The 26,228-nt window shown below is 39.8% G+C and overlaps 4 protein-coding genes and 1 pseudogene across 5 annotated transcripts in view; 3 read left to right on the forward strand and 2 right to left on the reverse strand.

Moving 5' to 3' along the window:
• Nucleotides 1-26,228, forward strand: part of LOC145495129 (uncharacterized) — a 66,043-nt gene that overhangs the window by 30,432 nt on the left and 9,383 nt on the right. The window contains exon 19 of one of the 2 annotated variants that reach the window (XM_081474707.1): nucleotides 9,689-9,735. The exons of the other annotated variant lie outside the window; for it this stretch is intronic. Within the exon in view, the coding sequence (XP_081330833.1) occupies nucleotides 9,689-9,700 (12 nt within the window). The 3' untranslated portion in view covers nucleotides 9,701-9,735. Of the gene's footprint in view, nucleotides 1-9,688; nucleotides 9,736-26,228 lie in introns of those variants that run through there. 2 annotated transcript variants of the gene reach the window in all.
• On the forward strand, nucleotides 1,086-3,496 carry LOC145495134 (substance-P receptor-like). Its single transcript, XM_081474715.1, has one exon. The coding sequence runs from the start codon at nucleotides 1,605-1,607 to the stop codon at nucleotides 2,529-2,531; it is 927 nt and encodes a 308-aa protein (XP_081330841.1). The 5' UTR covers nucleotides 1,086-1,604; the 3' UTR covers nucleotides 2,532-3,496.
• LOC145495138 (uncharacterized) lies at nucleotides 6,481-9,134 on the reverse strand (annotated as a pseudogene).
• On the reverse strand, nucleotides 9,670-15,656 carry LOC145495131 (uncharacterized). Its single transcript, XM_081474711.1, has one exon. The coding sequence runs from the start codon at nucleotides 15,654-15,656 to the stop codon at nucleotides 14,400-14,402; it is 1,257 nt and encodes a 418-aa protein (XP_081330837.1). The 3' UTR covers nucleotides 9,670-14,399.
• Nucleotides 22,778-25,667, forward strand: LOC145495132 (uncharacterized). Its single transcript, XM_081474712.1, has one exon. The coding sequence runs from the start codon at nucleotides 23,337-23,339 to the stop codon at nucleotides 24,459-24,461; it is 1,125 nt and encodes a 374-aa protein (XP_081330838.1). The 5' UTR covers nucleotides 22,778-23,336; the 3' UTR covers nucleotides 24,462-25,667.

Below are 26,228 nucleotides of genomic sequence, written 5' to 3' on the forward strand. Positions count from 1 at the left end.
GTTTGCTCGTGAATGGAACGTTTTCGCCCCGTTGGACATGACTCCTCGAGCCGAGAGATTGTTATGTAACAGTAATTGTTATGAAATCCGGAAAGGCACGAGGCGGCACCCTTGATAGATGGTTTGTGGGTTTTCGATGTATTGCACTCCCATCCTTTGTAATAGGTTGGATTTCGGAAATTCCTAAAGCGTGACCATCTTGCCATTCATGAAACTTCGTGCGTCATGACGGAAAAAACATCAGTGACTCCATTTTCAAGTCAATTATATTCTCAATAGATCAACTTTTACTTTAGTAATTAATTGAAGGCTTTTGCCAAACAGTAATTTTTGTGTTCCTAGTTGTAGCAGCACGCTTTGTTTGCCTTTATCTCCAGGACGATGCACTCTTCTTAAACAAAAAGTAATATTTGGGTTCCTAGTTCTAATAGCACGGAAGCACATTTCTTAAACAAAAATCTTTCCAGTAACTAGTGATGCTAATGTCGAGAATATGCCAAAAGAACAGCTTGTTGGACCAAAAGATTTCAATCTAGAAAAGTATATACCCTAGGATGAATTTGGTTCAACAACGAGTGATGTATGACCAGTACGGTGTACCTATGACATTCACCATTGAAGTGTATCACAATTTAAAATACTAACCTTACTTAGAATGTTGTAGAATTTTGATGATTTTGTTAACATCACGTGCGAACGATCCATATATAGTCATAGCTGTTATGACTTAGCATTTTGATGACGTACTTAGTCATTCTTTCACGGCTTGTTTGATTTGGTGATCAACTCAGGGGCGGATTTAGGGAGGGGAGGATGGGTATGGATTGTGTGGCTAGCCACCCCCCTTTTAGAGGAACAAAACATAAAAACAAAAATAATAACGTTTAAAAAGGTGGTGAGTAATATGGCAGAAATAAAGGCCTACTCTCTAGACAGGAACCTGATTGTAATTTCTACATTGTGGCATTGCTGGTGTTTCTGGTGAAACAGTGTTCAATTAGGTTTCAGTTGTCAAATTGCACCAGTTTGTTACATGCCCCACTGTTTCTGCAACCCCTGAGCACCAGCCACCCCTTCCCCTCCCCCTGAAAAATCATGGATACGCCCCTGCAACTGCACACGTTTTTAGTTATTTTTACTCGGTCAGGTAAATATAAATTTGTTTGCTATCGTAGCAAAGAAAAAGAAAAAAAGAAAAACGAAAGCAAGACAATGCTAACTTTGAGATATTTATGCTTTCAATACAAATTCAATTCTGAGCTAGATAGTCTGTTAAATGAAAAAGCACCTACAGATTGGCAAGGTAATCTACCAGCCATGGTAGTGGCTTTGGTGGAACAGATAAATATTTGCAATCATCTTCATAATTGTCGTCTTGGTGATTTGAAGCCTCCAGCTTAGTTTTAACTGCTTCCTTTTAGAAGCAACTAAGTATGAAAACCACAGTGTCTTAAAATAACTTAAGCAACCTGGGTGATTAAGCATATTACATGTATCAGAGTATTAAACATAATATCAGGGTCAAATAGAAGGAATAAATATCGTAAGTCCCAATCAGCTTGTCGTCTGAAATTCTAACTTTGTAACCTCAAGAACCTCAAATTATGAACGTTTCTCTTAACGCGACGGCCTTAAACTCGACCACTAATGCGAGGCAAGTTACATTGTTTGGTCTGGTTTCATTCCTTTGCATTGCAATCGTCCTTCTCCCGATTGGCATCGCTGGAAACCTTCTCGTTATTATAGTCGTAAAGAAGAAACGATATCTTCGCACAAAGACGAACTTCTTGCTTGCCAACCTGGCTGCGTCTGACTTAATGGCAAACGTTCTGGCGTACACAGTGGGAATAGCACGAGCGTTTCCTATGCCTTCAAGGACCTTGGGCTTATTTTTTTGCAAGATTAACTCCTATTATCCGGCTGCATCGTTTTGCTCTATTCTAACACTGACTGTTATCGCTCTGGAACGATACAATGCCATTGTGAAACCTTTAAGCAATGGACTCAAGTATGGAAAGCGAACACTTCGTTATTTTATCATCGCTATTTGGATTTTGTCAATAGCCGCAGTTACGCCTTTGGTGTACTTTGACGAATACAGCTCAGAGCAACTTTGTGTTCGAACATGGAGTGTACATTTGAATTTTACCTTCTGGACGTGTGCCATAGTTCTCGCTATCGCCCTACCTGTAATGGTCATAATATACTGTTATTTTCACATAATTCGTACGCTGTATTTTGGTCCTAAGATAATCCCGATGAACATTCCTAACGAAGTGGACGCACAGGAGAAGAAGAAGGTCATAAAACTCTCCATCATTGTCTCGTCTGTTATTATCATCGCGTTCACACCGTTTTCAATTGTAAGGCAGCTTGAGATACACGGGCCAGTGCCCAATGAGGTAACAGTGCTTGCGCTAAGTCTTATACTTCTGTCTTCAGTTTTGAACCCTTTTATTTATGCCTTTCAAAGCACAAACTATCGACAAGCCTTCAAAGAGACCATATGTGGTTGTGTAACGCGAAGATGACCTTATGGTTTATCAAAAGAAGCCCTGTGGATCGCCTTTGAAGGTTGTCTTGCCGTTCTTAATTTCTGCAAACAACCAGCACTTTGCGTAAGAACGGCAAAGACGTGAAATGAAAACTCTGTGAACCGATCATAAACTGAAAACAACCCTACGCTGCCTTGATAAATGCCCTTAAATAGTATGTTTACACCAGCAGTCAGGGCCGTAGCTAATAAAAGGCCAACTGAGGCAGTTGCATGTCTCAGTCATTGTTTTCGTTTTTTGTTTTTTTTAAAGTCATCCATGATGAACACCCTGAATACCTAGGAAGAGAATTGAAAACCACGGGCATTGCCTCAGTCATAGAAAAGATTTCGCTTACAGCACGTTGGAGCCTTATTCTCATTGTCATGCCTTATTGTGATTTCTGAAAACATGAAACGCAATATATTTGACGATATATTTTTGATTACATCAGATATAAACAGCTGGAACGTGAAAGCCAATATCTTGAAGAAACCTTAATAACCCAAAACAAGGACAAACGTTACTATCCACTCGCGATATAAATATTTTTAATTACAAAGAGAAAGAACAAAGTTCAATATGCGTTCAAAAGAATAAATGAACTTAACTGACTTTACAGGGGAGAAGTAGCAAGGCATTTTCTTAGTCCTTTTTTCAACTACCAAAAACAAAATAAAATTTTCCGTGCCCGGTGGTGGAAAGGTTTAAAAAGCATGGATAGATTAAGGTACTCAAAAAATAAACAGTATTATTTGACCCTTGCCAACGTTATATATAAAATTAATGACTTTGCTGATATTGATGGAGTGTGCGATATTTTGTGTCTACGCGAAATTTTCTGTCCACTGACTCTGGCCATGATCAGCGAGTGTAGCTTGGAAAACACGAGATACGCGAAACTGACTAAGCCAGTACCCTTGGCTCATTATAGATTTATTTTTCAAGGCTTTCGCGCCTGGCTTTGGGGATCGTTGTGGCAGCGTTTACTCGTGTTTTCTCTATCGTAGTTGGTAAAGCTATATTCTAGGTTGCACACTACAGTTCATCAGGCAAGGTGTGAATACTAACAGTTTTCAGTGCATAAGTCAAATTATTCTCGCATTTCGATTGGTTCTCACTTGTGATCTATTTGAGGACAGACACAAAGATGGCCTCAATATCATTCTTATTTTTTCTTTACAATATAAAACATGTAGATTCCATGCTGTGCGTCTGTTCAGTAATAGATTACAGATGACGCCAAATTGTGATAAGAACATCAGTGGCACACTCGGCTATCGCTTCGTGTCCTAATTTTTTTTTTTTTTTTTTTTTTTTTTTTTTTTGAAGTCATCTGTGATTTATTACTGAACAGACGCATGTCAAAATGGAATCTATTTGTTCATTCGGTAATTTTCTTTAAAACCGGCTGCTGCTAAATGCTAGTGAATATCAACTTTCTCGTGAGCTTAAGTTGTTCTTGAGCTTAAGTTGAGCTTGAGGATCTCCTTGACAGCTACATTCCGGGACGTTATATAAGATCTGCAAAAAAAATTTACTCGCGTGCCTGGTTTCAAACTAAATAGTTATGGCCGCCGTGCTTTCTCTGTTGTTGCCCCGTTCCTTTGGAACAGTCTTCCACAACATGTTAGGGATGCAGAATCGCTAGGCATATTTAAAGGCCAGAGAGTACTAAACTCGCAAGACTCTGCTCATCCGTCTGCTCATCCGTAGTTTTCGACTCTTGGCCTTTCCAGATGTTAAATCCAACAAATTAACGCGTTAGGTCCTCATGAACGATGTACCCTACGCCCTGGCTTTTCCCGGCTTCAGAAGCTTGAAGCGATTCCCCCCTGGATGGGACGCTAGTCCATCGCAAGGTTACCCCCAGCATTCAATTCACCGGTACCCATTTATACACCTGGGTGGAGAGAGGCACTATGAGCGTAAAGTGTCTTGCCCAAGAACACAACACAATGTCCCCGGCCAGGACTCAAACCAGGACCGCGCTCGTTCCGGAGAAAACAGCAAGACAGTTTACTCTAACAGTGCTTGTCTCCACCAAGATGTGCGAATTTAATGCTGGGGGTAACCCTGCGATGGACTAGCATCCCGTCCAGGAGGAAGTAGAAATATTCCTAGTCACTTCATGCTACAGAAACCAGGATAAGCTCCGGCCTGATGGGCCACTTGGCTCGTTTGCAGACTTATCTGAGCAACTGACACCTGACAAATTGCCCGGTTTGTTTTGATTATGTGTAATCTGCAGCTCCGATATTACCGGGAAAAGGTCATTTTTTTATTTTATTTTATTTTATTTTTTAATGCCTGCTGAAAAGGGACTTTAAAAAGTGTGACTGCCAAACTGTTTTCCCCTCAACGACCAGACAAAAGGCCAAACATTTAAGCCGAAATGGATCTGAGCTGAAAGCTGATAGGCGAGGAAAATTATACCTGTAAAGAAAATCGCCGTTAAGACTCCTATGCGTTTCTCGCGAGACACAACAGAGAAAGCAAGACAGGCCTTTCGGAGGCGACGAAAACAGGTTTTCTGGATAAAAATAGAAAAATAACAAAACAGGTTTAGGTTTGTCAATTTACCAGCATGAGCCACAGTTGTTTCAAAAGTTATTTTGCCTCACTTGCATGTTGTCTCGGCAAGTATTGCAAAAACATCGCTTCGATAGAACAGATGGATAAAGACACATCCATGCATGCATATAAGCGTATTTTCATCGAAAAGAGCGCGCGTTGTGCGTGTTAGTTATGCGCGCCGCCAAAGAAAGAAGGAAAACTGGAAATACCAGTTTAACAACTGGGGACACTCAGCCAGTCTAATCGTGTTCAAAAATCTCAAAATTCCACGAAAGTGGTCTTTTGCAAATTAGAGCGGTGCGTTTTTAATCTTTAAATTTCATGAGATGAACATGCTGCCCTGAATATTTTGAAATGGATTAACTCGTATTTAAGACCATTCTTGTCTCTAGATATCCAAGACTCCGTCCACATTACACCGGAGGAAAACGAAAACGGAGGTTTCACTCTGAACACGCATCAAATTTTTCGGCCACAAAAATCACCAAATGCCGGAAGAATTTAAAAACGCAACACACCGATCATTTTGGATTTGTGTTTGAGGAAGACTCCGTTAGGGAAATCACATGATTTTTGTGACACCATCGTGTTTGAAAAGCTTCGTTTCAAAAATGTTTTCCCTTCGGCTTTTTCAAATTCCTCCGGTTTGAAAAGCGTTTACGAAAAGCACCGTGTTCTTGACGGATTAGTGAGGACGGTGGGCTAACCGTAAAAATAAAGCTACGTTTTCAAATTTCTCCGGCGGAGAAGCTGCTTAAATTAGCACAAGGAAGAAACGTATTTCACTGTTCAGTGAACAAGGGATCTTACGACATGAAGGAAGCGGAATTGTAACGTTGACGTTAATTTGCGCCCTTCGCGCTGAAACATCACAAATGCGGAAAGCCGTTAAGTTAAAGCGCTTCCGTGTGTGCGGTAAAACATGAACCTTGTTGATTAAACCTACGTAACAGTAGTTATCTTTTCCAAGAACTCGAAAGGGCCAAGACTGTCCATCGTGCTGTTGGTAGATATTTCCTGGGTAGCGAAATATTCTAGAATTTAGAGGATCTGTTTGCGAAAATTCGATCAAAACACTAGACGAAAAGGACGGCTTTCCTCAAAGGCTAGAATCCTTTTTTTTTCGACAGCAATTTCCTACCCATTTGTGCTCTAGACAGAAACACACAGCATGGGAGGATTACTACCGAAATCTCTTTCGTGTTAAAACTAAAGTTTGAATAATCTCTACTTAAATAACGTTAAAGGCCTTCCGGTCCGGAAGCGAAACTTACGAGACTTATGGTTGAAAATGTTAAAATCTTTTTTAGAATGTTTATGTTTTGGCCTCGTTGCCTTGAGCTTTTGGATTAAAATATTTAATTACGGGCCACAATAGATCCTGACACAAACACTATAGATTTGGACGTGTTTCTTTCGCGGTAAAAAAGAGAAGATTGCGTGAAAGAGAAAGATTGCGTGACGAAAGACTGTCACCAAATTTTACAGTGCTTCACCACGTACAAAGTTCTCGTAACATCAAGAAAACTTCGAAAGGTCCCAAGATTAATAATTACTTAACAAAGGAAAAAGGGTGGTCTCCGGTGAAAGTTAAGAGGATTAGTTTATAGTCGAAACAAATACATCTTGAGAGAATCTAATGTCATTATGTAACGTTTTGATCGGATGGAGAGGAAGTGGTATTCATTTATCAACGAAATTTCATCAACGAAGGAACATGTGGTAGATCTTCTGGAATAAGTTTGTCGAAGCTTGAGACTACAATGAAAACAGATATCTATTTATTTTTATCTTAACTTTTTAGACATTTTTTACCCGCTACAATAATTAGTCATTTCACAATTTACACTTTTCACGCGCTTTAAAATATCTGCATTTATCCCGCATCACAAGATATATTTCGGTATAGGTATGATTACCCAGTTTGCACGCTCTACACTAATCTAAGGTAATCTAAGTTACAGATCCAAAGCGCCAACTACTGGTAATAAACATATTTTTAAAGATCTGTCGCCTTAATCATGTGAGCTGTAACATTAAACTCCGGAAGGCTACACGCTGTACACGTTATACGAGAATTTATGATACCATAATCAGATACAGAGAAGGTTATGATACCAGTCTTAACAAAATTAAATAACCTAAAACATTGTTGTTCCGTTCAACAGTATACTATTAATAGAATAGAATATATTGTTATCGTAGAATTATTAGCACAAATCTTGCAGATTTTCGCGTCATTTTAGAGTAAGGAAATTAGAGCGAAAGGAAGTTCCCTTTAGTCAAAGCCGGTCTCTTCTGTTAAACGTTCCGGTAATACAAGTTTACCTTGAAGACTTCGTTAGTCAGTTTCTCAAATTTGAGTCCTAAGCTCATTCCATTTAACTTGCATCCATCCTCAAACGAACCATACTCAAAATCTGTTCTTTCGCAAGTCATCACCTTCCTCGCCGCTACCCACTTCTTCACAATAATTTTGCGTCAAAGACTTTGCAAGCCATGTGAGATACTTCATGCTTTCTACAACGACTTTCACGTGCGATCGAAAGCATCCTTCAGCCGAAGTTTTCTTTCCCGTTGTTAACTCCTCCTTGATATCCAACAGCATGTGATAAGTGCCGTATAGACCCGAGTCGTTGAGCTCTTTGGCTGGTTCGACGAGAGAACTATCTTTAGCAGTGGCGCATTGGCATTTTCCAGCCGGGAATGGGCTTTCCTTTGGGATGTCAACAAGGCGATGCGGAACTAAAACTGTATTGCTCATTTCATCGATTGCTTTCAAGAATTCGCTCAACACATCTGGAAGATTTTCACTCCTGGCCATTTTCTTGTACACGACAGAGAAGCGAAAAAAGAGTTTGAAAAATAAAACAACGTGACCTCACTCGGTTTGCATGCTGTTACCCATTGCCGAACAACGTTGTTTTGGCTGAGAACACGTATCCGATGAACTGCTGACAGGCATCCTTGTCAAATAAACCAATGACAAGAAAGGTGCAGTTCAGAGCTAAAAATACCACGACCTTTAGGTTGGCGAGTTAGCCCTCGTCTCAAACCAATTCTTCTTACTCGTTTTTGTATAATTCTTTGTGAAAACAGTTGGGAGAAATAACATGCACATCTCTATTGACAAACTTCCTGCATGGGTGCCTTTTAAGTGGCCTTGTTTGCCTCCCACACAGATGTTCCCGTTTAGTTCTCCGCAATCCTTCCGTGTGCATGTAGGAATCTGGACCAATCTAAAAGAATCTGGGGGTTCTCCCAATTTTGCAATCGATTCGAAGAATCTGTTCAATCGTACACACGCTTAACAATTCTAACAGTTCTTGGTACATAATTCGCCCTCATTAGATCTATTGTTTTGTCCAAAACTTCTGAAACCAATATCTATCACGGCTTTCGCTGTTTACGTTCCTCGTTCCTCCTCGCAAATCGAGTGGTCAGGTTATGCTACATCTTTACTGCTTTTCGTTTCCTTCCTGTTGACATCAAAGCATGACTTTCTTTTTAATTTTTATTTTTTAATTTTTTTTTTTTGTTTTTTTGTTTTGTTTGTTTTAGTCAGTTCTGGTTTGGTTTTGTTTTGCTTTGCTTCTTAATGATTGTTGCCATCCACGTTAATTCAGTTTCTCAAAGAAGTTTGTTTCCTTTATTTTCGACGATTTTGACCCTCCATTTGTGTTAATCGAAGATGTGCATCTGAAATATGTTAATATAAGTGTTAATTTTCCAAAATAAAACAAAGTAATTTCATATCTTTGTTTCCCTTTATTCGCAAGACACTCTTGTTGATTCTCCAGGAGGTCACGTACGATTTTACAAGGTCTGAATTCTTTTATTGTTAACCCCAATCCTTTCTTTTCGTGAACAATATTTTCTTCCGGCGTAGTCAATCAAACCCGATCGAACTTAATTTTAATCGAACTCAATCGAACTCACATGGATTGAGTTCGATTGAACGAGATCGAACTCACACAAACAATTGGACAATCGAACGCAATCGAACGTTTCAGTGATTTCCGAATTCTTGATTTTTGTAAAACTGGTGTTGAAAATCAATAATAAGTTTTTCGAGGTTCGTGTTACTTCAGTATGATTTTCAAATTCTTGGTTTTTGTAAAACTGGTGTTGAAAATCAATAATAAGTTTTTCGAGGCTCGTGTTACTTCGGTATAGCACGTGTTTTTCCTGGTTTTGAGACCGTATAACACGATCTTTATTCAAGCCAAATCTAATGGAATGAGTCCGGATCGAGTCCGATTTTCGGATGTTCGTTGACTACGTCGGGACTTCTAGAGACATTGGGAACTTCTCATTCATAAGAAAGAGTCGTGATGTAAACTGGGTACCACAAATAAAAAGAGCGTGGTAAATTTAGTAAGATTGCCAATTTTGGGACCATTGCATTGATGTCGAAATGTAAACTGTTGTGTATCTATTGGCAACAACGGCGCATAGCACTGTAAAGCCTTAATACCGCCATAAAATTTTTTTACCTATCCAACAAAGGAGTCAAAAGAGGCAATGTTACCAATTTTATCAACCCCTTCATTTCTGGCATCCATTGCATTTGACAGCCGTTTTCATGATTGACCTCATCACGTGACAGCAATACCATACAGGCATACCACGGAGTGACAGATGGTACACGTCTAGAAAGGTCTGTCGTAAATAGAAGTTTAAAAAGGTTACGTCGTCAGAGTAGCGGCTTAATTGGTGATAGCAGTAGTAGTAGAGCGCAAAGCAAATCAGCACGTCGAGAACCGATCTAATTATGACCGCATGTCAACTTGGAGGAGCGGTTGGCTCAACTACAAGACAGTTGTTGTTTTTTTTCTTTTTCAAGTCAGGTGTGTGTAAATATTTTATGGTCTGATCAACGTTATCAACAGTTTCCATTTATTAGTTCGCGAAGCTGGCACACTTAAGCAAAAAAAAAAATAATAAAAATAATAATAATAATAATAATAATAATAATAATAATAATAATAACACCGTGGCTGCGTTTTTGATGAGCACAGTTCTCACATACCCATCGTGGGTGGTTTCTACCTAATCCTCGTTTATGTCCACAGCATATTACCCACGACGAATTAATTCAGTTGTCAGTCGAGAATTCGATGTTTCATAATTTGTTATTATACCGGTGATGGTCAGGTGAAATGATGAATGAACGATGATAAAGGTATGAAATTGATCGCAGACGTGACTCAATCAGGAAGCGGGGGTTAAAATGTCAAGGATTAGCTGTGGTTCCACATCTTAGATCGCAAAATTCACTGATATTATTACTGATCGTCGCTATAGCGAAAAATCTCCCCCCTCTAGATAACGCATCCACTGTGAAACTCATTTGCAGACGTTATCGATTTATTTACATAAATGAGCCGGCTTGTACAAAGAAAATTGAACGAGAATAATCCATCGATCTTGAGTGCTTATCTATCAGTTTGTACAACAATCAAACCAACCAATTATGTGAAGTTATTGCGTGTACTTTTGTGTAAATATTTACAAAGGAGCGTTTGTTCCTAGATGGCGTGTTGGTTAGTGCCGTATAAAGTATGAAAGCAGCAGGCGTTTCCCCGACTGAGCCTTGCGATACCAAGGCTTAGATCTTAAACCCAGTTGTAGCTCAACCACTCACGATTTCATAATTACCCGTGACGATCACTGGCAATGTTCCAAACAATACAATTCGAGATCGAGAAGACATACGAATTGGCAGTAAAACATGATTACATTTAGTACAGTGCCAAACGTACATTTGCATGAAAAACCTGGCTGTTTGTCTGTCCTTGAGGTGGTTAAAAACTGCTGAACTTTCTGATGCGTCTAAACCCTGCTTTATCCTGCCTTTGTAAGAGGTTCTCAAAATTGTGAAGGTCCTCATTGCTCTAAAACTGCCATTTTAAATTAAATGTCTTATCGAAATAAGTACACGTGCTGAGGTATAGAGCCTGTTTGGCCCCTAATTCGGATTGATTAACCGGTTTACAACTCGAAGAGCGATGAACCATAGCTTACAATACTGTAACACAGTATTGCAAGATGAAAAGAAATGTCACCCAATCTACAGTGTACTTTTCAGCTAACGTAGATCGTCCACTCGCTGCTTTCTTAACAGCATTCAAAGCCATGACAAGCTGGGCGATGGTAAAGAAACCCTCTTTCAAACCAGTCGTGCGTGTGCAGCCAGCTTTTTCCCAATCTTCTTTCATTTGCTGATGTTCTTGACGCACTTTGTCTCTTCTCAAAAAGCACTATTAGAAAGTTTGGCGTTAGCCCTCTGCTGGACGACGGATGTATGCGTTCTTCTTGCTGTTCATCCATGTAGTTAGTTGTTAAATAACTATTAGGTGATAATATTATGATAGTATTTATCAACAAATTAGTTTTTTTTTTTTTTTTTTTTTTTTGATTCAATTTTAATATTTTAATATTTTCTTAATTTTGCTAAATCTTAAGTGAATACATTTTACTTTATACTTTAGTCTCCCCAATTAGTAGAGCACTTGTGCTCAGCTATTAAGACTGAGACTTAAATAAAGCTGTCATTCATTCTCTGCCGCTCAGTGATGAGATTTTGAGTTGCGTTCGAAATAGCTTTCTCGCGTTGATAGCGCGACACGAGAGTCTGGGCAACAGCAGCGGCGGATCCTGTTTGACGAAATTTAGCAATGCCTCTAGAAGGGCTAAGTTTGTTTTGGGATTGCGTCGAAGACTTGTGGCATGGCTCTAAGGAGATGCGTTTCGTCAGTAGTTTACTGGTCTCTGAGCTAACCCGTCGATTCATCAGGGACGTTCGGGGGAGTGATGCGCGAAGAATTAACGGGCTGTGAAAACTGTTCGGTTCTGGACTGTTCCCTCTGGATCTCGCACTGCTGGAACCATTTGGGGACAGATTTCTCTTTTCCAAAGCACTTTTCGGTGTTAGTACCCGTTTAAAATCATCGCTGCGGCTTCTTGGTCTATTGTCGTCCGCGACACTGTTTTTGACCGCAGAGTTACCTTGCTGATCCCGATATTGATTCGCCAAATTTCTGGAATTGGTTATGTGGTTCAGCCTGCTCCCACTCAATGAACATGCGCCTTCTAAGTGCGCATCCGTGGCACCTTCTGTAAACCTTCGGGGGCGTATGTGGGGAGGTCGTTCAAAATGATCAATTTTCGAAGCCAAGTAGGGTACGCTTAGATATTCTGATGACTCCATGGCACGATTTGACGTTTTCTGTGGAGGATTCGGCAGACAAGGTTTCTGGACAATAAGTGTGTTTGTCAGAGTTCCCGAACTTTGTAAGATCTTGTTTGTTATTGTTCCCTCTGAAAAAGTTTCTTCGCGCTTGCGAGACCGTCCAAAATGGTCATTTTTCGAAGGCAACGAGGTCACGTTACAGTTGTCTAATAATTCTCTGTCAAGATCTGACCCTTTCTGTGCGGGATTCAGCGGGTAAGTCTTCCAACAACATGACCCATCTTCGTCAGTATCCAAACCTGGTACCATCTTGCTCGGAACTTGGTTTTGCTTGGCCTCACAGAAGACCTTTACAGACAAAGCTTGGGAATTGGAGCTATTATTTAATGCATCGGTTTCCTGTAGAACCATTCGGGCAGCCAGTAGAGAAGACGCCCTTTGACATCTGACACCGCTCATGGCTTCTTTAGCGGTTTGCTTTTCGAGAATAATGCTTTTCATCTCTTTGTTGTGCTGTTTCTGGAAGCGTTCCATTTCCATCTGGAGTAAATTGTCTTCGTTTGCATTGAGACGCTTCGCTTTCTCGTTTCGTGTTGACATTATCAGACTCCTCCGACTCATTTTCGTGCACGCAAAATAATTCAAATGAATCTTTAGGTGACTTAAAAGTGACTGAAATGTTCTAGCATTGACGTGTACAAGTAGTAACGACAAATGAACAGGTTTACTCCGTACAACAGTACAAAAGGTGAATACAATGTATTATACAACACATTTCGATATGTTAATATGAAAAACTTGATGAAATTTCACAAGTTGTCGTTAAGTGTTGCGTAATTTTCCTCGGCCGGTGCAATTGAAAAATTTCACTGGCTCATCCAAGTGTTTGGCTTGAGGTCCAGCATATCGGTTGACATGTGTACCTACGAAGTGACTCTTATTGTATTTTGATATTTTGCGTGACAAGTATCTTGTTTTTTTACTATTCGCATGGTTCAAGTTAACAGATTTCATTACAGCCCTATTTTATATTGAGCTACCCCACAGTCCTCGTGCTAATCTGCGGGTAATAATTTAAGACTCCAGCAGAACAAAGGGTCGGAACCTCTTATCTGATTATATAACACAAAACTTGGAATACGTTTTTAAACTACTAAGCAAAGTGAAGACTCCGGACGCAAAGTTCTAACTTGTACTTGCTTTCGAGCCAGTTTTTTTCTCTTTTTGCTGCGGCCAGAATTTCACAAGTTTAATTTTGTTTGCTCAGATGTTGAGTTCACATACGAAAAGAAGCATGAAAAACAATTAAGGTCTGTTTTTGTAAAAAAAAATTGCCCAAATGGCATTGTAGATGACTAGAGCCTTTGATATCACGAAAGCCTTTATTTATACCAGAGTTAAAGATTTAACGGTCAGTGTTGTGAATACCGATCGTTATATGTCAATGTGAAAACACCAACAAAAACTTGAAAATTGCTCATTAGCAAATAACAGGGTAAATAATTTTGTGAGTTGGTTGCAGTCTTGCCAAAATCATTTAATGATTGACAAAAAAGGTCGATATCACCTGCACCACTCAACCACCGGAAGACTGGGCACAAGCTGTCCCACTGAGTTAATTAACTGGAAGGAATCTACGTTTCACTGGGTAAGAAGCGAGATGGGGTCTGTTACGTATAAAGTATAGTTGCTGGTCCATGCCCAGACTAACAATACAATTGGAAACATCAACCGTAAGTTAACGCGAAATTTGAGAGCATATTTGTTTGATAATCGTCCTTGAACATGGGAGAACAGATTTCAGGTAGCGAATCTTGAGGAAGACTGTAAGTTTTGGAATATAATAGTGTGCAAGAGCATCCGTGCATATTGCAGGGTATTGTCTTGATTATCCTCCAGTTGACATCTCCAAAGATATCTTCTCTCTAAGGGAGGCTCAGCCAAGCTGTCCGACTTTAGTGAAAGCGTATCCTCGAATTTACCCCAATTTCAATGTAATATATAAGATGAAACAGTCGTGGGTCACGTGGCGTGTTTAGTCTAATCGATCCATAGACCAGTTCCATGGAATGTAATTGTATGTGATTAATGTATTAGGATTCGATGTTACTGTTTCTTAAATACCTGCAGTTACGGAGTTCCTCAAAACGCTTTGAAGATGTATCCATGCCCCCCTGCGGTGTAACAACTCGGATTGCAGGCGACACATCTCGTTTGGTACCAGCGGCGTGATTAGCCAACCTGCTAGGCCTGGATTCGCCAGTACGGGTGTTGTCCCTGGATTTAAGACTCAAACGATCTGGATCACAGGGAACAGAAGAACTTCTCGTCCTCTTTAGAAGAGTTTTGGGCTTGACATGATTAGAATCGTTTCCCCTTTGTTGTTCGCATTCCACGGCATGGTCAGATGAATGATTAGCTACTGGTTGGCGTTGCAGTGTGACATGGCTTCCTCTTGGACTTTGGGAATCCTTATCGCAGCTATCTTCACGATCTTCGGATGTGTCATCTTTAACAGGCTCAGAGTTTGCGTTTTGGCCATCTCCGTCATTTTCACCTTTTGACGCAACAATATGGCCTTTACGATCCAACTGTGGGCTTAATTTGTTTTTAACGGTAAACATGGGATCAGAACGTGACAACGAAATCGGTAGCTCCCTAACTGACAATCTGTAATCGCTTTTGCGATGCCTTGCATTCTCTGGGTATTGCAAGTGAACTCCATGGAAAGACTCTTTTGGAGAACCAGACAGGTTAGACATCAGGGATATGTCCTTCGGTGATCCTGGTTTCGCAAAAGCTTCCTTTGGCAGAGAGGAAGCGATTGTCCTGGGATGAGAGACATGGATCGGAAGTGCTCGGCTCTCCTTCGGGCTTCCCGGTAAAAATGTCGGAGGATGCGGTAAAGAGTGTCGCCGGCTTCTAGCTTGTCCACGATTTGGGACTTCAAGATGGTCGGAATGATTAAACTGAATGCCCGGTAGTGAAGCCTTGTAATTATGCTTCGGCATTCTTTCATCCGCGTTTGATATTCTGGTGTTGGATATGCCTCCTTCTCGTTGATCGTTTGTGGAAGATTTCCCTCCGCCTTCTGCTTCACTTTCCAGTCTGGTGCCGCGATGATAATTAACAAGCTCCGAGCTTGGCCGCGCTTGCATCTTTTCCTGCGTCAAATTCCTCATGGAATGGCGAACCTTTTCCTGCATGCTGTGAATCTCGGCCATACGGCTTGCGTACTCCTTGTCAAACTTTTGAAAAGTTTGCCGTAGCCTGTTGCTATCACGCGATACCAGATCACGGACCCGTTTGTTAAACTCGAGTTTAGAGATCGTTCTTCGGTTCTGCGCCATGATTTGCCAGGAAACCTCTCTTGTGTACAGCTTGATCAACCCAACTTTAATGCGGTGAATCACGGCTCTTTAGTTCCAAAGGACTAAAAAGTATCTTATTTGTATTTAAAACTATGTCCTTCGTTATTCATCTGTGTACTCGTGATTTATCACTGATCACATTGGCAAGTTGATATATCGGCGCTTAGATATCTACACGAAACCAAATAAACTTGGCAGAGATGTCACTTCTTTCATTACATTTCGACAGCAATGATTAAGGAAATGCGGATTTACGTAATAACCGAAGCAAATATTATTAACATAACCAAACAAACTGGCAGATGATCTCAGAGGACTAATAAAGTCTTTCGTTCCTATTTCTCACCTGATTAGCCAGAACTTATTAGTCAGCCGCAATGAGCAGTCTTTGACACCGTTGTTAACTTTAACACTGAATTAAGAAGGCATCGGGGTATAACGCTCTCATGGAATCTGGGCTGCTATATATTTTTTCTTGAAGTTGTCAAAAGTCGGTTTCGGTGCACACTAAGTCTACAAAACTGCGTGCAGAGAGCATATCTTGCAAGAGTTACAGAACACCGCCCTCTTTCAATTCTTGTGTTCATTTGATCTGGTCTCAAAAACCGGAATATTGTCATCTAAGCACACAGGATCAATCAGTGACACCATTGCTATGGAGTAACATTCTCCCAACTTAGAACATCGGTTAAGTTATTCTGCTATAATTGTTAAGTCTTCAAAAGGGTAAAGATAACATACAGACACATCGAGTTTATATAATTTACCAAACAAAATTTATGCACAGAATTTCATTATCGAAGGCTGGTGCTCTAATTTAAGAATTATTGAGCCATCTACTTAAAACAAACCGTGCTTTATCCAAGAATCATATTCTTGATCAATACCTAAAAATACATTTGACATTTCGTCAACATCGATTGTAACCGGTGTTACCATTTCTCGTTACCATGGTAACGTATTCTTGAAACGTTTCGTCTGCCGGGGTAACGTACACATGTGAAGTCATTACGCGCAATTGTTTACAGATCCGCAGTTAATTAGGATGTTATAATTTTGCTGACAGGCGAACAAACAGCACTACATGTATTTATAGAAAGCTGTCAAATAATTTCAAAAGAGTTTTATTACGCTCGAGTCAACACGATGCAAATTAAAAATAAAGCTTGCCATTCTTAAGCAAATGAGGTATTCTGAAATATTGTCTTGGTTAAGAGTCATCTGAATAAAAACCTTGCAATAAATTTCAACGACAAAGACTGCTTTTGTGGTAGTCATTAACTTTTTTGTTCTTTCATAGTCTTTTATTGATCAATTTGCTTGATTCTCCTTACCGATTCTCCTGCATACTTGAAAACTTTTCCTCTGAGAATTTAGTGATTCATCAAGATCATTACCGGCCTGGAGCATTTGATGGCCTCGGAAAATCTCTGCTAGCATTTTCCTAAACAATTTACGGTCTTGTATTGAGAATTTTGATGTCGACCGTCGAAGGCATAGCCACCAACGAAATCATAACCCATTTATAGAACAAATGACCGCAAAGTTTTTGCATTTGTTTCACCCAAAGTACCAATTCACTTTGTTCTACAACCACGAGCACGCCGAGGAGAATAAGAAACGTCGATGTTGAAAAGCGGTTGCCTGAACAGCGTTCGCGCGTTCTAATGAACAGTTCTAATGGCAGTATATGTTTCACATACTGTCATCTTACTCTTCTTTTCCTTTCTCGAACGTAACTGTTGTAACAACTAGTGAGTCTGAGCAAGGTCGTCCGGAGCACTTTGCTTCGAATTGTAAAATTTTTCAGTACTCCAGAATAATTGAGAATAATGAACCTTGCAACTCCATTAATCAGCGTTTTCTACTTACATGTAGTCTTCTCGATACCATATTTTCTAAGGCGGCGTCCACACTTCGCCGGAGAAATCTAAAAACGCAGCTTTATTTCTACAGTTTTAGGCGTAACATCCACCCTGATCCGTCACGAAAAGGGAACTTTTCGAAAACGCTTTCCAAACCGGAGGAAATTGAAAACGCTGGTTTCTCGTTTTCTTGTAAACATTTTGAAAAAGGATCTTTTCGAAAACGATGGCGTCACGATATTCATGTGATTTCCCTGACCTAGTTTTCCTCAAACACAAATTCAATTAATGGCCAGTGATTGTAGCATTTTTAAATTCCTCCGGCGTGGTGTCGACGGAAAAATATGTTGTGTTTTCAGGGTGAAAACTCCTTTTTCAAATGTGTAGACGGGTCTTAAGTAAAATCTGTGAATGTTGTAGAAAAGTAATTAAAAGCCACGCCTCCTTTGTTTTAGCGTACATTACGGTAAAAATACAGAAAGCTTTCTAATCCCATGTACTGCCGTAATTATGTTAAAACTTAAACGTAGGGATCAAAGTATTTTTAACTAGACTATTGTACTAAAAAGAAAATTGGTCAAAGCTTGATATATTATTATTAACGTATAACCAATATTAAGTCGAAATTAAAATTGTCGAAAATAATGAGTAATGAGCTGTTAAATTGAATGCTGTAACAATAGTTTGGATTAAAGCATTTGGCAAAAACAAAAGCACGTTGGGTAGTTTTATGTAGGTAGCAGCCCTCAAAGATTAATGACGTGTGAGCTAACCCTCAGAATTAACAGTAGTGTCTCGCAGACAGAATTGCCAATGCCGAAGTTTTTTTCACGTTTTCTTCAAGATGGAATCTGAGAGGCAGCGTTCAAGCACAAGGAATCAGATCAAAAAGGGCGAATTGGCAATTGACTTGCCAAACCTTGCCACATCCTATGTCCGTCAGAACAACGACTTGCGGAAAACGCTCCGGCGTTTCGAGCAAGAAAAGCAAAGACAAATGAAAAGCATCAATGGCGAAATCTGGGAGTTACAAAAGTTTATGCAAGAGCTAAAATGTGTTACAGCAATGTCTGCTGACGATATAATGCCGTTTAGGCAAAGAAAACCAAAGGAACGTCGGGCTAACACGAGCAGAGATAAGACGTTGTCGTTGAACTACTCGCAAAATGAAAACGAGACCTCGCTCAGTACTGAGAGCCTGTCCTCTACCGCGCCAAATGTTACCGTTACTGACCAAACTGTCGCAAACGATCAAACAAGAAACGAGGAGCCACCCCCAGACGATCTGAATCAGCAAAGAAATACGTTTTGGAGAATGCATGAACGTAGAAGAAGCTCAAGTGTCGGTGACCTGAGCTCCGCTACACGGCAACGACTGAAAACCATCTCTCTTAACAACCAGCCATTGTCAAACCGAAGGAAGTCTTTGGATGCAGGAAAACACATGCAGCCATTGTTAAACCGAAGGGGTTCCTTGGATGCACGAAACCAGCCATTTTTACAGCGGCAAAGGAGGTCTTTAATTCCAGGAAACGAGCCTTGTTTTCACCGAGCGAAGTCTTTAGATCTAGCAAAGGAAGTAACTAAAAAACTGTCGTGCGAGGGGAACGCTCAAAACACAGCAGAATTACACGGAAGAGAAGACATCCGTGTAAAAGTACTGGGCATAAATGATCAGACCACGACAACAACCAGCATAACAGACAGCAATTCTGATAAGAGTTTTAATTTTGAAAATGGCAAATTAAATGCCTTGCAGAGCCAGGGTTCATTCCGAAAGCTCTCGGTGTTCTACCAACGACCTCCATCTACTGTAATTGAGGAAGCGATCTTTGAGGCAGATGAAGGCGAGAATTTCACAGTCCTGGGTCAGTCAAGAACGACTTCGCCATTACCAAACGTCGTAGAAATACCCAACAAGAAGGAAAAGGGCAGACTACTGGCGCGCAGAAGTACTCGTCATGAGGCCTGCATCGCTGGCAACAAAACAATTCGATGGCTCGAACATAACGGAAAAGGGCATTGAACGAGATTTATTCTGGCAAGAAACACTAGGCTACAAAGAAACCACTTCCAGCCGACTGCGCAAGCATAGTTCTAGAGATATAGCCATCCGTCTATCATCCAGTGATAAGAACAAACGTTTTCGTAAGATAGGATTGGTGCAAGAAAATTTCTGCCAATCTGCGAAGTCCTTATCTGTATTAATTTCACCTAAGATACATAGAAAATATACCTCTAGTAACAGTAGTAACTTCGGAGAGGCACAAAGTCGTTTTCCATAAACTACTTATAAACTTTACTGTTACCTAAAAAAGCCTTAGTGCATCTTGAAAAGTTTAGCCTAAATGTATCAAGTTCGTCGTTTTTAATCCGTGTTAATCTTCTCCATCCTTAACCATCCTTGTTCCTCGATGGTTTATTATTATCTCTTTGGTGTTTTTCCATCTTAGTTTATTACTATTTTCATGTTTCCTTCAATTTAAAGGTAGTTTTGTACGAGGACAAAATAACTCAAAAAAGTGTGACTGAGCTCCTTTAAAATCTTAAGGGAACTTTTTTTGTTATTGATCAACAAAATTTTACTGACAGGAGATCAGAGTGTTCGTAAGGGCTAACAAATTCGGTTTAACTCATTTAAGGTAGTTTACACAACACGAATTAAGAATTTAAATGCTTCTATTCTGGAGTTAAGCCAATAATGGATATCAATTTTAAGGTATGTCGTCAGGGACAACTAATTAACTACACTGAGCTATTTTGTAAAATAAGCGCACGGCCTGTCGTGTTTTTACACTTTTTTTAGTTACGATGAAAGAGGGGAATAAATTTATACGAGTTCTGCGTTTAAGACCTTATGTGCTACCTGACATAAGGAAGATAGATATAAAGGTAACATTCTTCCACCCTCTTCCGAGACTTAAGAAATAGAAAGAATAATTTTGGCAAAATCAACGAGAACTTTGTCAACTTTTGACTTTTTCTATTCAAGTTGCAGGCCAAGTAAGGCAGGTCAAGGTTGTAAATTCTCAAAGTCCGATCTTCCTTTCATTCAGTTTCACGGTCGAAAATGTCTTCGTACACATTTTAACAAAACTGATCCCTATAAAAGCCCATTTCTGCGCTTTTGGACGGTATCTAAAAAATTCCGGTTTCATGACGTAATGAAGTTATCAGTTTCGGACTTTCACCCACGGATCACGCGCGTGGCATGCACGAGTGAATCGCTAGTCGGAAAGCGATGGCAGTGAGTATCAGTGAACTTTATAGTACATTTACTGGAAAAGTGATTAACCAGGAAAATAAACTTCTTCAATTGGTTCGTGGTTTAAATATCTTTCAAATAGCAACAACGTGACAACAATTTTCTTTAACTTTCACACCTTTTAAATTTGTCATAACGCCAGGACTGAAGCCAAAGAACAAAGGTCGTTTTAAACATGTTAATGAAAGCATTCCTCTCTATAAATGACACATTCTGTCTGCTCTTCTTTTGCGGGTCTGAGTAACGTAAGCCTTTCAGCCGTGTTGAAGATAATTCCTCATTTTATCAAGCAGATAGAACCAGATATGTAACATAGTTACTAATTGTGTTTTTGCAGTTATGAATCGTGACTTTCAAACTTAAACCAGAGGGAAGTACTCACCAGTTTGCCATGATTGCGATGTTTTCCGTGGATGAAGCCATTGTTCTTCTGTTTTCAGCATATATCCAGTCTAAAATTTTCGTGTCCACCAGTGGTCGCTGTATAATGAAATAACAGTAGTGACAGTCGAAGGTAATTTTTATGCAAAGTCGTGCTGTTCCACACATATTATACAGGTATTAGCGGTAGTAAAAAGACTATTTATAATCGTAGGTCCAAAGTCCAAGGAGGATATCCTTTCAATCACGCGTTCCGGCTTATGCAAGGTTTGGCGTTATGCGTGTCAGTTTCAAAGTGGTTATTTATGGATGAGTTTGCATAGCTAGGTCATTGATGGATTTTAACCACGATGCAGTGAATGTTGCCATGGGGTAGTTTTCTAAGCAAGACTCTTTTTGAGCTTTGGGCATCCTTTAGGACTTGAATGACTTACATGCATGGATTTCATTTCGAAACAATTGGCAAACCCGGCGTTAGTGCATATAAATTATATTTTATAAAATAACTGACGTATATACTACGTGCGCTCTCATTGGTCGATAGGTGTGTTTAGATGAGAGCATGTAAACACGTACGGTTGTGACATTTTAGCGTAATTTTGAGAATTATTTTATAAAAGAAATAGAGCACTTTTTCCGTGTTTGCATAGCCTCATCTAAACACTCGGGGGAATTCTCGAATTCTCGAATTCTCCCACCCCCTCCTCGTACTTAGATGAGGTTATGTGGAACGGAAAAAGTGCTCCGCTGCTTAAATATAATCCTCGTGCACTTGGCGAGTCTCAATATGCCGAGTTAGCGCGGAGGAAAATTGCTATCGGGCGCGCAAAGCGTGCTATTTCATTCTTGTCTTAAACTAACGAAGTTCAGCTTATTCAGTTTAAAAGAAGGAATATGCCTTATAATCCAACTGACAAACGATTCAACTTTTTGAGATGGTAGAAGGAGTCAACATTTCTCTGCAAATACGGTCACTTGTTCACTTTCTGATACACAGCTTTCCTCGATATTCCTCACCAGTGCATTTGATGTGATAAAACTAGATTTTTCTAGAAATACTGAGCTTCTTGATGGGTTGTCATATTGTCATTATCCACACCGGCTGAAAGGGGTGTTTGCAATAAGTATGAACAATTGATATTTCGAACTGTTCTGCGCGTTTTCAGTTTTTATATCTAAGGAAACATGAAAACTTGATTGATAGCTTTTGTTTGCTAGAAAGGCCTGTGTTAGACTGTTACGATGCAATGTTCAAATAACGATTGTAAAAACAAAAGGTAAATTCAAAGTCGAATGAGCTGCATACGATATAAACAGTTTCACTACAGCAGAAGAGATCTAAAAAGCCAAACTTAAAGTAGGAAATCTGTTGTCTTGAGTTTTCCTCAAATTAATTCTTTTTAAGTATTAAGTTTTTCTCACTTGTTTTCTGTAAAGTGTTTTCCCCTTTATTGCGGTAACATTAGTTATGAATGACAAATAAAACTGACAGGATAAAACGCTGTTTCCGTGCACTCTCTAGAAGGCGTGATTATATAAACTAATTACACCTTTTTCTATTGCTTTAAATCTTTTGAACACTGTCAATAATGTCACTGTCATACTTGTGAATGGCAGGGTAAAATTTTGGGTGTTTCTGGTTTGAATTCTAATGATAGATTCCACCGATTAAAGATGAACCTGAATCGAAAAACTTACGTGGTTTGGCGACTGCGAACAGGAGAAACGGACAATCAACAATGAAAACAGAACATAGGCACCTCGATAAACGTGGCAGATTGCCACTTCACTGGGCAGGTGGTTTTTTTGTGGCATTGCCCGGAGCACAGTTAGTGGTAAATAGAAATGAAATAGCTCTTCATATCGCCCAGCAACGACAGCAAAACACATCAGAAAGATCCAAATTTGCATGTTAAAAAATGGTAAGAACTAACACGTAGTTTTGTATATAGCTATCCCCAGGGACAAGGAAAACAACGGAGGGACTTCTTTGATTTGGAAAAACAGAGAGGATTTCTCGTTGATAATCAGTGCTTCTAGTGAAAAGGAAATTCAAAAAGACAAAATCTGGCTGAAGAATTAGTAGAAAAGCTGTCGCAATCACACATTTTGTGATTTTCTATATCGAATTTCGGTCTCAAGTGGCACATGCCAAATTGTTATTGCGTTCAATTTTCACTAAAAGCAACAAAAGGGAGGATGTCTTCGCGCGACAGCAAGGAACCTGCTGAACGGATTGGATCATCGACAACCAAACGCATGTCGACTTTAAATGAGCATGAAGACCACATTCTTCGTCGCAGAATAAACGCGTATCAAAAGATTCACAACAAAGAGATTGCCGGAGTGGCAAGCAAACTCGATGAAATCAGGGAATCCATGAAGGCCCTCGCGACAGATCCACTGTTAGGAACACACGCGTTGAACAATGTAGAGCCTAACGGCGGAGTTCACCCTCCCCGAAGTCCTGTCGCTAATGGGCAAAAGTCGAAACTTCGTCGCACCCAGAGCTTTCCCGAGGTATTAGACGGATTAAACATTCGTAGCACAAACACTTCGTCTTTTCCCGCCCTCAAAGGCGTTCGCCATGCTGTGAAATCGGGGGAGAGGACGGCATCGAATGATGTAGCCAAATCAAGAGCAAGGTCCATTGGCTCGCCTCAGATTCACGACAGCCTTCAATTGGGGAGAGACGCGGCGAGCGACTGGCAAGAGATGGGACATAAAAAGCTGGAAAGGTCCAAAACGGCTCCTGTGGCAATGCTGCAACCACTTTTGAAAACCACGCCAGAGATGATGAGAAAGAAAATACACATTTCAACTTCGAATCGGCACAGCAACGAAGAAGCTACAGCGAGAAGGGGGCTTTCGCCACGAGTAGCGGATGCGAGTTCAAGGATGCATTCACTCCAAACTCAAGGTGATTCAGGAAACGTTCTTTCTCGACCAAAAACGTCGCCTAACTCACAGCTGAATTTTAAACTCGCACCGCCTCGTGGTTCATTACACGACTCCAGAAAGCAGTCGAAGTTTCCGGCCAAGCGAATGGGCGCCAAAGAGGAGTCAAATGGTCTAGGCGATACTTTTCTATCCTTACAAAACGCCCACGAACATAAATCATCTAACAAGAGTATCGCCAAGCCTCCCCAAAAATTTCAAGACGACCTCTTTGCGGCGACCTCCCTCAGTGACAAAGAACCCAACATTGAAGACCTCAGATATTGCGGATACTTAAGGTTTTCTAAAGAAAGCCAAGAAAGCAATCGAATTTGACGCAGCGGGCCAAAAACAACATCGTCCGAGGTTATGTAAACTATGGTTGAATTAATACAAGTTTCGTCAGAAATCAGTCAAAAAACTGGCAAAGTTTTAGCAAACGGAAGGATCCCGTTCTTTGCCAATAATAAAGGCATCGATTATTTTGGTTGGAAATGTTTTGTGTTAGCTAAGGCTGTATGTGAAAAATTTTTTCAAGAATTCCACTTTAATCATATGTTTTGAAAGCCAAAAAAAAATTGAGTAGCGGAAACGGAATCGTTTTCCGTTTTAAAACGAAGAAACACGAAGCTTAAAGTGCTTTATACATTTGGTTGCTTTGAAATATTAGCATTAATTTATATAAGTGAGACGACGTTCATATTCGGTTAGGAAAATTAATGTGAAATTGTGTTCAGTGCGTGACTTAACTAAATAAAATCAGTATATTGTAAAAACCGTCAACACCTTTAATAATACTACTAATCTACTTAGTAAAGATCATGCGAAATTTCCTGAAAAGCCTCTTGGTTGGAGATTATTCAAACGTGCATGTTCTTGCTAATTTCAAGTTATATATAATCGAATAATCTTAAACGACATCTTAGCTAGCTGAACAAAATTAAATAAAAGCCTCTGAGAATATGAAATTTAATCTGTGTGTCGCAGCTAGTCAAATGTGTGTTTTCGTGTTTTTTTTTTCTTTTTGTTAAATATGTACGGCGCGTTTGCTTTTGTTAAATGTTAAATAATTGCCTTGAGTAAGAGATACACAGCTGACATGTCTCGTGTCAAATCGAACTTCGTTCTATACTATTGCGCCCCATTTTGTTTACCGACAATTTCCTATAGAAAAAAAACGTTTTCAACACTAACGGCTGGGCAATCGCATATGCTTGGCGAGTTTTCTGGATGTGTTTCGAAAGTATTCTGTTACAAACCGCAACCTTGTCAAATGTTCGTTAATGTTCGGAACGTGTCACGAATGTGATCAGGAACCAACCGTATCCTCAGGAAACGTTCGTAAATAATCCGAACCTCTTACGAAAGTAATCCGGTTGAAACTATTCGTCTATCCTCGGAATATGCTCGAAATCGGGATTCTTAGCGCGGTACGAAGGTGGTATTTTGGAAAACGTTAGTTGTTGATCCAAAAGTGTCCCTCAAAAAAATTGGACTCAATTCGGGACATTTTTGGAATCCTGACAAAAGTACAAATCGTATAGCCCGAAAGCATTCGTTATTATTCCGAACGTTTCACGATTGTCATTACGAGATCGTGATTTTAGGGAAAGATATGTTCTTCAGTTTGCATATTTTACTTTCAGTGAAGTCAAGTTTTTACGAGAATTCAACTTTTTGTGTTCTTGTCTGTATTCTGGTACTTAGGAGTTAGCTTGAAGCCAGCTAAAATCTAAATGACTGGGAAAATGTGTATGAAATTGAAAATTTTCCGCTTTTATAGAGTGAGATAATGTATAGTTTTGGCAATTTTTCAACTAGCAGAGATAATCTTCAAAGCCAGTATTAATGCAGTTGACGTGAGTGGTTAAAACTCATTAAGCGTGTGTTATTATGTATGTGAACGGGCTGGTGTAAAATGGCAGGTTAATAAATGTTTCAGTCAATAATACTGATCGTCCAATTCTTTATAAGTTGAAGCGAAAACTTGCTGCTCACTTCAGTTTACCGTTTCGCCTGGAAACATCCAAGCCCGTGTCGAGAATAAGTTCGAGTCAAATGGAACGTTATAATATTGCGTTGCCCATATCGTGTTATCTCTTT

The sequence above is a fragment of the Orbicella franksi genome, chromosome 8 (assembly GCF_964199315.1).
Source record: "Orbicella franksi chromosome 8, jaOrbFran1.1, whole genome shotgun sequence".
Lineage (NCBI taxonomy): Eukaryota > Metazoa > Cnidaria > Anthozoa > Scleractinia > Merulinidae > Orbicella > Orbicella franksi.

What these genes read in the sequence shown, in the direction of transcription:
- LOC145495134 (XM_081474715.1), top strand. Translation starts at nt 1,605, where the DNA reads ATGAACGTTTCTCTTAACGCGACGGCCTTAAACTCGACCACTAATGCG.
- LOC145495131 (XM_081474711.1), bottom strand. Translation starts at nt 15,656, where the DNA reads ATGGCGCAGAACCGAAGAACGATCTCTAAACTCGAGTTTAACAAACGG.
- LOC145495132 (XM_081474712.1), top strand. Translation starts at nt 23,337, where the DNA reads ATGCCAAATTGTTATTGCGTTCAATTTTCACTAAAAGCAACAAAAGGG.